This window comes from Camelina sativa, chromosome 16, assembly GCF_000633955.1.
Source record: "Camelina sativa cultivar DH55 chromosome 16, Cs, whole genome shotgun sequence".
Taxonomy (NCBI): domain Eukaryota; kingdom Viridiplantae; phylum Streptophyta; class Magnoliopsida; order Brassicales; family Brassicaceae; genus Camelina; species Camelina sativa.
Window position 1 is genome coordinate 25,409,875 of NC_025700.1, and position 11,612 is coordinate 25,421,486.

The following is an 11,612-nucleotide window of genomic DNA, read 5'->3' on the forward strand; positions in this document are numbered from 1 at the left end:
TTTGGGGGTGTAATTTATAGGATTGTTGGTATATATTTATATATGTATAATTCTTTTTAATCTCTAATTATTGAAAGGAATAACTAACTAGTAAGAAGAAAGATATAATGATGAATTTTGAAGTTTTAGATAGAATATGGCTAATGTTAGTAAACCATATCCTCTCTCATCCCTTATCCACATAAAATTCTAAACCATAGTAAACAACCAAAACAAATATATCAGAATCAAATCTAATTCGGATAATATGATTTTATATAAAATAAAGACTTGATAAAGAATCAAATCTAATTCGGATAATATGGTGCTGAAAGTGGTCAATATATATTTAAAGATAAGTGAAGCCATACACAAATGGTATTTACAACATCAGAATGCCTACCCAGTCCTTCTAATCTCCAACGATCTCAGGCTCACTTCCACAGTCCAGAAGTTTGTCAAGGATGGTTATGATGTCATCCTTGCTCATGGGAAAAATGCTCCCTCTATTCTGACAAAGGCTCCTTCTAGACTACTCCTTTGGAAAAAAACTTCTTCTTGATAGCTCTGATGACTCAGATGATTGCTCCTAATTATTGTCGAGGACCTAATTTGTTATCGGCAGATTTTATCTTAAAATATTCGATGCTTTCTCTCGTCTTATTATGTCCAGCCGAATGGGTTTTTTCAGGCCCATAGGCTTCGGCTAAGTTTATGTTTTTGCAGGAAGTTCTGGCTTCGGCCCCTCTTTTTGACGAACTCAATATTGATGATGAATTTAGTTGAAATTTGAACTGGTCCCTTCCTTTTTGACGGACTCGGAGCTTTTGACGAGTATGACTAGCATGACCAACATTTATATATGTATAAGTCTTTTTAATTTCGAATTATTGAAAGGAATAACTAACTAGTAAGAAGAAAGATATAATGGTGAATTTTGAAGTTTTAGATAGAATATGGCTAATATTAGTAAAACCATATCCTCTCTCATCACTTATCCACATAAAATTCTAAACCAAAGTAAACAACAAAAACAAATATATCAGCAATTAATGAATTAAATCTTGCAACTTCAGCTTGTGTGATATTTCTCTAGATTAAAAAAAGAAAAACATAAAATATGATTTTATTTAAAATAAAGACTTAATAAAGAATCAAATCTAATTCTGATAATATGGTGCTGAAACTGGTCAATATATTGTTGGATAGTAGACAAATACTTTTAAAAATTATACAAATATCATTTTTTATACTTATTACAATGGAGATAATATATATATAGAATTTAACATATAAGAAGATATACAATAATATCATTTTTATACTTATTACAATGGAGATGATATATATCTAGTATTTAACATATAAGAATATCCACAATAATATTATTTATTCGTTAATCAAAGGGAAATCGGCTAATTCATACCCCCACAGCTTTGTTATGTTAAATTCATACCTTGACTATATGACTTTGCTAAAACATGCCTCCACTCTTTATTTATTTAATTAACATATCTAATCTCAAATTTTTGTGCTAAATCATACTTAGAGACTAACACCGTTACTTTGTCGTGAAATATCGATGACATGGAATCCATGTCGCAACGACGTCATTTTGTAAGGAAACACATAAATTAAATTCCAAATGATACTTTCGTTTGTGTTTTGTTCATCTTCTTAACCCGACATTCTTCATTTATCTATAAGTAGAGCGATCAAAACTTATAATCTCAATATTGGCTGTTGAAGGGAGTTTTGAAATTGACACTTGGATCTGTTCAAAAAAAGATGAGGTAGTTCTCTTTCTAATTTTAGAGTCAGAGTCAATTGTATTGGGGAAACCAATGGTTCGATCCTGGTTCACTTTGGTATACTAATAAAACCAATGGTTATCTTTCTAATTTTAGAGTCAGAGTCAATTGTTATTCTAATTTCAGAGTCAGAGCCAATACTTTGGTATACTAATAAAGCCAATGGTTATCATGGTTCACTTTGGTAAACCAATAAAGCCTAAAATTATCTACCATCAGTACCAAATCAAAGTCTTTTGATGAGTATCCAAACTTCAGTCACGGTCTGATCGCCAGAAAGATCGAGTCGAAACCAATCCTGAACAGTTGGCTGCTGCTTCAGCTCAGGCTGATGTATCCTTTTCCTAAAGCTTACATTGCTCAGGTTGATATATTATTTTCCTAAAGCTTATGAGACAAAACCAATCTCCAACTGAGGTTTTGCTCTGCATTACTGGTTTTGTCTCATATTTTAAAGGTAAGAATGTACCTTGCAGAGTTTGAAGAGGGACTGAACCGATATGAGTAATGGGAAGGAAGTCTCCATTACCTACCATCACTCTATCATCACCGTTGTAGGGCTGAGCAGACTGGAGAGTTTCGACATTGTTGGTGATGTGTGAAGTAGCACCCGAGTCTGGATACCACTCATGACCGGGTGGACCTGATTGATCTGTCATCCGCATAGCAGCTAAAGCATTGTGAAGTTCTTCTGATTGGTAGGCATGATCAAACCGCTTGTAGCACCTTGCTGCAGAGTGACCATACTTACCGCAGATCTGACAAGTAGGTCTGTCAGAAGCACCAGAGTTTGAAGTGCTGATCTGTTGGTGGAATCCACGGCCACGAGTGGAGTAGGAGCCGCGTCCTCTGTAACCTCCATTTCTACCATTATTCTGACCACGACCTCTGTTGGAGTACTGCCGACCAGTGTTAAACGCCAAATGAGGAGAGACTGCAGGAGTCTCAGAGTATTTGAGAAGCTTGTTCTCAAAGTTGATCAGCTTGAACTCCACATCTTCAAAGGTTGGTCCAGGGAACTGCTCCATGGAGTTCTCAACATATGTGTCAATAGACTGATATTCTGGACCTAATCCGCTCAGAGCACCATAAATCTTCTCCTGGTCTGAGACTGGGAAGCCAATGGAGTCTAACTGATCACTAATAGCCTTAATCTCATCTAGGTATGCAGCCATGGTTTTTCCTAGCTTAGGTACATTGTTTAAACGTCTCTGGAGATCATGCTTTCTAGAGACTGAAACATGATTAAACTTTTTGGCCAGACTTTGCCATACCTCATGAGATGTGTGGGGACCATAGACAGTACGAAGAGCTTCTTATGAGAGAGAGCCAAAGAGCCAAGCAAGAACCAGTTGATCGTTGCGGACCCATGTGATGAAGTCGGGATTAGGAGCTTCAGAGGTTGTGTCGCCAGATCTGACAGTGACTGTCGAGGAAGGGCGTAAAGTTCCACCATTAACGTAGCCGAGCAGATTTTGACTGGAGAGAAAGGACTCAAATTGAGTTTTCCAGAGTAGGTAGTTGGTGGAAGTGAGTTTTAGTGTGACACATTGCGAGATGCTTAAGGAGGAAGCAGCAACCAGAACAAGTGTAGATGAAAGAGTAGAAGTAGTAGATGAAACAAGAGTAGGATCAAGAGCCATAAGCTTTGATACCATGAAAGATCTTTCAAGATCTTGATTAAAGCTTGAAGAAGATAATGGTGAAAAACCTTTATTCAACTTAAGAGCAAGGATTACATCTACACTTGTTTTATATAGGCAAAAGACATAAGACATAACGCATGAGCTATCATAAGCGACATATGACTAATTGCCTAAGGCATCTTGTGATAGGAGACAATCATAACAGTTATTCAGCTTGATTTGGGGAGCAGGCTTGACTGTATTGATCAGCTTGATTTGAGGGACAGACTTAACCGTACGAACGTCATAGTATTGCAAAGATCCTCTGTCTTGATGCAGAGTTTGTAGTACAGTCGTTGTGGGCTTCGTGTTGTTCATAAGGCCCACTTCTCTTCCCTTGTTGAGATCGACTATAGCAGGCCCATTACTGGTTTGAGTAATGCAGAGCAAAACCTCAGTTGGAGATTGGTTTTGTCTCATAAAGCTTACATTGCTCAGGCTGATATATCTTTTTCCTAAAGCTTACATTGCTCAGGCTGATTGTGTAGAGATATTGGTTTGGTTAAAAACAAGTTTCATATATTCTTTTTCCTTAACTAACTTGGACACAGAATGACCATATCAACAGGCAGAACTACTCGGGTGATTGGATGGTACCACTCCCATCCTCATATTACCGTCCTTCCTTCCCATGTCGGTATGTTTTGATCTTACTTCTTACTTTACCTAGTCAAATGATTCCAGCTTCTGTTACCTTACTACTACTGAATGTTATTACTATGTTTTTTCAGGTAAGTTAGTTAATTAGTAGGATATGGTTTTATCTTGTTCCTCATGATCTATATATGTCATGTCTTTTTTGGATGCAGATGTTCGGACACAAGCTATGTATCAGCTTTTAGATTCTGGGTTTATTGGCCTCATATTTTCCTGTATTAGTGAAGATGCTAACAAGGTTGGTACGAGTGGATTAGGAGGAAGTTGAAATATTTTCAAGAATACTTACCTTCCTTCTTCTCAGATGTTTTGGACTCATTGCTAAATTGGCTTAGTTGTGATGTCTCCAGGTTGGTAGCATTCAAGTTATCGCTTTCCAATCCTCTTATGGAAAGCCTAATGCTACTCCTAAATCAATGAGCCTGGTACTTGCTAATAAAGATTCTGTCATCGATTTAGAATCGTCATTAAGTTCTTCAGACTCTATATTTCCGAGATCCTCTTCTCGTCACTGAGCAAGACACAAGTGATACTGCTACAACTTCCGGATCCAAGGTCTCTTTTGCCTAAATCTGTAGAAACTCACTCGAGCTTAATGAAACTTGTCAAATTGTAATTTGTGCCTAGTCTAGTAACTCATTTTCCAAATTCCTTGAGACAATCATGGGCTGATATGTTATATATGATGTTTGAGCTTTGTATGTGTGTATAGGGTGGAGGACGAGTTTCAGATTTTGGGGGTTTCTTTGTTAAGTTGTGTCCATTTGATGATTCATTTGAATGGTGTGTTGTGTTCTTTTTACGTTGCTACCTTGAACATCTTGATTTCTTTGAACTTTGATGATCCCAGTTTAAAATATATATGGATAGATGATAAAAATCAAAACTTGTGAAAATACGAACTAAGGTCCATGATCATGATCAAACTCGTTATAGAAACCAGGATTTATGAACGAATTAAAACCACCGAATATAACGTCGTCTTCCTCCGCCCCTACCTTGCCGGAATCTTGACACCCAAAATACGTCTGGATATCGTCGGGAAAGCTCCGGCGAGTTTGCATAGCTTCCGGCGATGTAGATGGTTCGACTATCTCCTCTGATTTCGGAGATTCGTTATCATCCGACGATTCGGGCTCGTGGTTGTTAGGGTTTCGGATCGGCTTAGAATCGGGATCGAGTTTATCCGGATTTGCGACGGCAGCGCTAGAGTTTAGATAACGGCTGACGTCGAAATTGGTAACGGCGTTAAGTCCACGGTATTCTATTGCCGCGATGTCGTAGGCGATTGCTGCTTCTTCTTGCGTGGCTGCGCACAGTGTGCAAAATGTTAAAAATCAAAAACATTGTGTACAATTTCATAATTTCACAGAACTTCCATCCCACTGGTATAAATATGTTTTCTATAAAACTTTCCCAATCTATTTAGTGGATAACTATCACGCATTTGCCTAATATAGTAATATTCATGTTAGGTATGTGATCTTTACAGAAATATGCATGTCATGTGATCTATTTATAAATAAACATTATCTTTTGCATGTGTTCATTTTATGTCACTAAAAAATGGGGATACATAGCCTAATAATTTGTATTAATATCATCGGCATATCAAAATAATAATACAAGTTGGGAATGAATCTGTCAATAAAGTTAGATGAGTAACTTAAAAAGTGAGCACAATATAATAAATAGCTTGAGTAAGTAGTTGGGTTTGGTGATCTAGTTCCCAACCAACAAGATTTTTGATTAATCTCTTCAAGGTTCACAAAACACTAAGTCCCCATACCAAGCGCCCAAGCATATACATATATATAAATCAATAGTACATATTCTTTTTCTGTGAGATCTATCATGTGTGTGACTTAAATTTTCTTGGAGTTGTTGACAAGAAAAACAAAATCTTAGGTAGGAGTTGTTCGTTTTGACTATATTCATGCATAACGTGACCTTGGTTGTTTCCTACCATTATTAATTCTGTCTTAATATCCGTAATATAAAATAGATATATGAAATGATCATGTCATGCATGCATGGTCTACTAAAATGTCCCACTTAACTTAACAGGAGAACAGATAACAACTCCAATCTATATTAACATTTTAGAAGTACATTTTGTCTTATGATCTTTTAGTTTTGTTTATTTAAAAAGTTATTTACAACATTAACCTCTAATTTTTTTCCAAAACTAACATTACTTCAGATTTTGTTTCCTAAATATTTTATATTTCATTCCAACTAAATAAATAACATGAATCAATATGGAAATAGAAACTATCATATATTTAACCACACATTCTGTTGTGTTTTGAAGATATTTTACATTTGAATCTTTCACAAACAAAGAAAATAACAATTTGATTCCTATTTTGTTTTTCAAAACTTGTGAGCTGTGATTCTTAATGTAAGAAAAACTTCAACTGACATTTATTTAAATATTATAACTAACATATATAAACTTAAACAAAATTTTAATTATTATGAATATGTAAAATTAAAAAAGTTTAAAATACTATATAATGTGGTTATATAGTAGATAAGGTATAAAAAGGACATGTTGGAATTAATAAAATATTATTAAATTTGTGTTAACACGGATTAAATCCTCAATTAATTATTTATCAACACTACTAATATTAGAATATTTGACATAAAATCAAGTTGATTTAACTAAGATTGTGTAAAATAAATAAATCATTAAGAAAAATGTGACTTAATCACAGAATATAAATTACTATTATGTATTTAGATCTCTTATTTTTTGTTATAATTAATAATTAAAAATCAAAATAGAATCTCAAACACTAAACAAATAAATATAACAAACAAATGGTCATGAAGTGTATTGCGGGTAAAAAATAATAATATATACATTTATCGGCACAACAACCGAAAAATTTAGGTATTACTCTATTTACAAAACATCCAATATTTAACAAATAGATACAATATAAATATAAATTATAATTAAAATTATATGACCGCGGTACATCGCGGGTTAAAATCTAGTTATATATTAATCCCAAACTCCAAGATTTGAATTTGTAAACTTGGAATTTACATTGCATAAAATATATCACTATCCAAAGAAAACTATAGAAAGTAAGGATAGATGGGATCAATTAAGTACCGTATGTTCCAAGGTATAGATATTTATTACCAAACACCCTTCCAATTCTAGCTTCCCATCTCCCATTATGGTGATGCCTGCAAATTTATGATTCAACAACTTATGTATATACACTCCTTTTTAAGTTTCGTGTTTTTCATTGGCAACTTATAATAATAATATTCGAGCAGTTAGTCTAATTATATGACTACGTATTCATATTAAAATCTATTTACCTTGCAACTCCTCTGTATTTTGATACACCACGAGAGAACCCACTACTTTTTCTACACCGAAATGTTGTAAGTTAGTTTTAAAAACTATTGACTAATTAATCATTTGGTATACTTGAATGCTCAAATCGTTCATTTACCTTCTCAATGATCCAATATACTCTTCCTTGGAGTGGCTTTCCATTTCTTTGAGGTCTTCTTCATAAGTAGGCAACTAAGAAATCAACCAAATAAACACGAAGTTTAACACTCCAGTTAATTAATTTATTCTCTAAACATTTTTGATGGAGATATTATAAATCAGTTTACAAGTATTAAAGTATACACATGCTTTGTTCTTGTTTCTTGTGTTCTAAAAATTAGTAGGCAAGAACATTGTGTAGCAGCAAACAAAGATCATAACAAAAACACATACAGTATGTCATAAGAAAATTAATAATAACAAGTGGATTTGGAGAAAATTTACAGGGAAGTTCAAGAGTGTGTCTCGTCCCCAGTACTTCAATGCTGCCAAGTCGTAGGCACGTGCTGCTGCTTCTTCTTCGTCGTAAGCTCCTATCCATAAAACCATATATTTTAAATTAATAAAGAATATACGATATGGTTTTAATTTTTTTAATATAACTAAGATCGAAAAGGACAAATTGATACGAATTGCGTTGGACCAAAAAAAAAAACAGAACAGCTAATAATAATAAACCGGCTCTACCAGTTTCGGTGGAATTCATTCTTTTAATTTTACAACCATATCACACATGCATATGTGGACTTTTTTCATCACTTTGTCGAATATATTTAAAAGAAAAAAGTACAACACTTTATCACATTATGTATTTTCTTCAACTTATATATGAAAATGATATGGATATTGGCTTTAAAAAATAATAAATAAATAAAAACTCACCTAGATAAACTGCACTTGATGAGTCAGCATTCATTCATCATCCATTGCACATCACCATCATAAAATATACCACATATTATTTTTTTTTTAAAAATCAAGAATCAAATCAAGAACAGTGAAGGACAAAGTCTGGTCCTGAAAAAAAGGAGTTTCCGAATTCATCGGAATCCAATCTATGATCAACAAAAAAAAAGCTAACAAACTCTTGTTACGTAACACAGGCTGCATAGATGATACATGTGTAAGCATAGACTGATAGAGACACAAACCTTGTCGACCTTTCTTGGTCTGAGTCTCGTTCCAGCTGTTCTTATCCCACAAGTGCGCTTCGTATCTCCCAGTCCATCTATGCCTATTCAACCGGAAATTAAAAAAACCAAACTAAAATAAATGACCCCAAAAAAAGGAACCTGCTTAAACGATGTCGTTTGAGGGGTTTCTGTTAAAACCTTGTGACGCCTCTATAGGAGGAGCTGCGTTGAGGAGGAGTGTTTTGAGGCGGCGACTTACGTTTGCGTTTGGATTTTAACACAATGGACTCAGACGCAGACGCTGTTTTATCGCCGATTTCATAGTCGTCAACCATTGTTTTCTTGCTCCGCCGAGAGACTTTTGCCATTACCGGTGAATGAGAAAAAAAATAAAGGATGAGAGACGAATGAAAATGTGAAAATGAGAGAAAGATAGTTGCAAATGGTTGCGTATTTATATTAAATCCATCACAGTTTCTCTTTTTTTTATTTTCTTTTCATATTATATATAAAAATTCTTTAACAATTTTGGTTTAAATATAGGTATTTAAATTGTGCAAATGGAGTATGTTTGATCATACCATTAAATCACTAAGATTATGGCACTGATTGTCTCTTGTGTGTTTTTTTTACCTTTTATTTTCCGTTCTATAACCATGTAGTCCACACTATCACACATTCTTAATTCGATTCATATATGCTACCATTTTTGTACTTTTCTTATATAGATTTAAACACCATTAAGAAATTCTCTAATCAGAATGAACCATTTTTACGTTGAATATGACTAGCAAAACAAAAAATAAAATAAAAAAATCAATTGATGTGTTAATGGTCCAACACGTGGAAGAACCTACTTAGCAAAAAGAAAAAACAAAAAATTGGAGATAGTAGTAGGCAAGCAAAATTGGATGCCTCAAGATTTATCGCTTCTTGGTTGATCTACTTCTTTGGTCGGCCCATGAGAGATGTGATGCCAAAATAGCAAGAAACTTTGTTATCTTTTTCATTTTTTTTTTGTTGAATATTTATTTAACTATAATTATTCATATTTACGTGTCCAGTGTAGTGTCCTCCCAGTAATTATAGCAATTCGTTAACAAATAAAAATGACGGTCTTGACCATAACAGCACAACACACACACAGAAATAAAAGAATTTTAGATGGTATTAAAAGTTATGAACAATGTTATAAATTAATAAGTATCATAACTTCCAAACCATTATCTACTTTCTTAATTGTATGTATGTATATACGTCATAGCTTATTAAATTATAATGTCTCTACTACCGACCCTCAATTTATTTGCAGGTGGGAGGAGTTGTCATATGTCAACAGTTATGGTAAAGTTTGCCAATTAATCAGCGTCCTAGTTTACTAACTGTTAAGCAAGCACCCGTCGAATAAATTGTATGTATATGGTACTAGTGACAGGTGATAAACACAAATCTATATGATTGTGAAGTTTGCCGTTCGTATCTTGAAAGTTGCAAAATATGAAATCTTTATATACAACTTTTAGAAACTGAATGACAAAGATAACATAATTGCCACATGTGAAAAAAGCTTATACAGTAGTGTACTTTGTTTTTTTTTTGGGGTTAAAAGCCCAATAAGTTCTGATAGACTAATTCTTGTAAACTGACTGAGTCAGTAAGTTGAGATGTTCGTAGAATCGTCGTAGGTGGGTAGGACGTCGTGTGTCACGACTCTGTTTCAAATTCCAAAACTTTTTTGATTTGGTTTGTGCATACGTGATTTCGTCATCCGTGGCGTCATCAAACCAATAAAGTAGTTATATATGGGTTAGCTTAGTTAAAGTAGTCAAGGAGGATCATCCCTTGTGTTCGTCAACTTGTGTTGTCTCAAATTCCTCAAACATGGCGAATCGATCGGAGGAAGCAGAGTGCGAGATTGATTCTCCGCGAAATCAGCAAGACAAGAGCAAAGCAGGGATTTTAGATCTGTTGTTGAAACGGCCTTTACGGTGGCTAACTATGCTCATTGAAGAGCTTCACTGGAGCTTCTTCTTCGGTGTTATTGTCGTCTATGGTGTTAGCCAAGGCCTTGGTAAAGGTCTCAGCAAAGTCAGCACTCAGTACTACTTTAAAGACGAGCAGAAGATACAACCCTCTCAAGCTCAGATTTACGTTGGTCTGATTCAGATTCCTTGGATCATTAAACCTCTCTGGGGATTGTTGACTGATGTTGTCCCTGTTTGGGGCTATCGGAGACGACCCTATTTCATATTCGCCGGTAAGTTCAAGTCAAAAAAGCCAAAAAGTTAGTTTCTTTGCTTCTTGATATATGAAAGATGTAATCTTTTTTTGACTGTAGGCTTGCTTGCTATGATCTCCATGATGGTGTTATGGCTGCACACGAATCTGCATCTTGCACTGGGTTTGTCCTGTCTTGTGGCAGGAAGTGCTGGCGTTGCTATAGCAGATGTAACCATTGATGCTTGTGTTACACAATGCAGCATAAGCCATCCTACGCTTGCTGCAGATATGCAAAGTTTGTGTGGTTTGAGTTCTTCCATTGGATCCTTGGTTGGTTTCTCCCTTAGCGGCGTTTTGGTGCACTTGTTTGGGGCCAGGGTAGGCTCTTTATAGCTCTCCTTGAATTCATAGAGTCTACATGTTAAGATTTCCTCTTATGCTAGTATACACACAAGTTTCAGACAAATGATTTGAATTTAACATTGTCTTTTTCTTGGCAGGGTGTGTACGGTTTACTTGGGTTGACTGCAGGGTTAGTTGTTGTAGTGGGGATGGTTCTGAATGAATCTCCTTCTCGCAGCTTAGGTCGCAAACATGTATGTTGTTTGCTACCCTTTGGCCTAACCATATGCTATAAACTACTGTATGTCATGATGTAATGGAGTTAACTCTGCTTTCAGGCGAACGAGAAGTTTCTGGACGCTGGAAGCGCAATTTGGAAAACCTTTCAATATGGTGAGGTGTGGCGACCATGCTTGTTCAT

The 11,612-nt window shown here is 35.0% G+C and overlaps 4 protein-coding genes across 5 annotated transcripts; 2 read left to right on the plus strand and 2 right to left on the minus strand.

The window, feature by feature from the left end:
• Nucleotides 2,135-2,965, minus strand: LOC104754040. The gene has a single exon (XM_010476200.1). The coding sequence runs from the start codon at nt 2,963-2,965 to the stop codon at nt 2,135-2,137; it is 831 nt and encodes a 276-aa protein (XP_010474502.1).
• LOC104752412 (lys-63-specific deubiquitinase BRCC36-like) lies at nt 3,994-4,805 on the plus strand. The gene is made up of 3 exons (XM_010474541.2): nt 3,994-4,112; nt 4,285-4,370; nt 4,483-4,805. The coding sequence occupies exons 1-3, from the start codon at nt 4,028-4,030 to the stop codon at nt 4,645-4,647; spliced, it is 336 nt and encodes a 111-aa protein (XP_010472843.1). The 5' UTR covers nt 3,994-4,027; the 3' UTR covers nt 4,648-4,805.
• On the minus strand, nt 4,981-9,056 carry LOC104752413 (AP2-like ethylene-responsive transcription factor At1g79700). 2 transcript variants are annotated; one of them, XM_010474542.1, is made up of 8 exons: nt 8,828-9,056; nt 8,648-8,730; nt 8,379-8,387; nt 7,941-8,029; nt 7,615-7,688; nt 7,478-7,528; nt 7,263-7,339; nt 4,981-5,441 (listed from the first exon to the last, which is right to left on the minus strand). In XM_010474542.1, the coding sequence occupies exons 1-8, from the start codon at nt 8,995-8,997 to the stop codon at nt 5,035-5,037; spliced, it is 960 nt and encodes a 319-aa protein (XP_010472844.1). In that variant the 5' UTR covers nt 8,998-9,056; the 3' UTR covers nt 4,981-5,034. The 2 variants fall into 2 exon arrangements, with proteins under 2 accessions (XP_010472844.1, XP_019093442.1); XM_019237897.1 differs by lacking the exon at nt 8,828-9,056 and having other exon boundaries at nt 8,379-8,513; nt 8,648-8,732.
• Nucleotides 10,165-11,607, plus strand: LOC104754041 (probable folate-biopterin transporter 3; the record flags this gene model as incomplete). Its single annotated transcript, XM_010476201.2, has 4 exons — nt 10,165-10,886; nt 10,968-11,227; nt 11,350-11,445; nt 11,530-11,607. Coding segments are annotated over exons 1-4 (810 nt in total), but the record flags the coding sequence as incomplete, so codon positions are not given.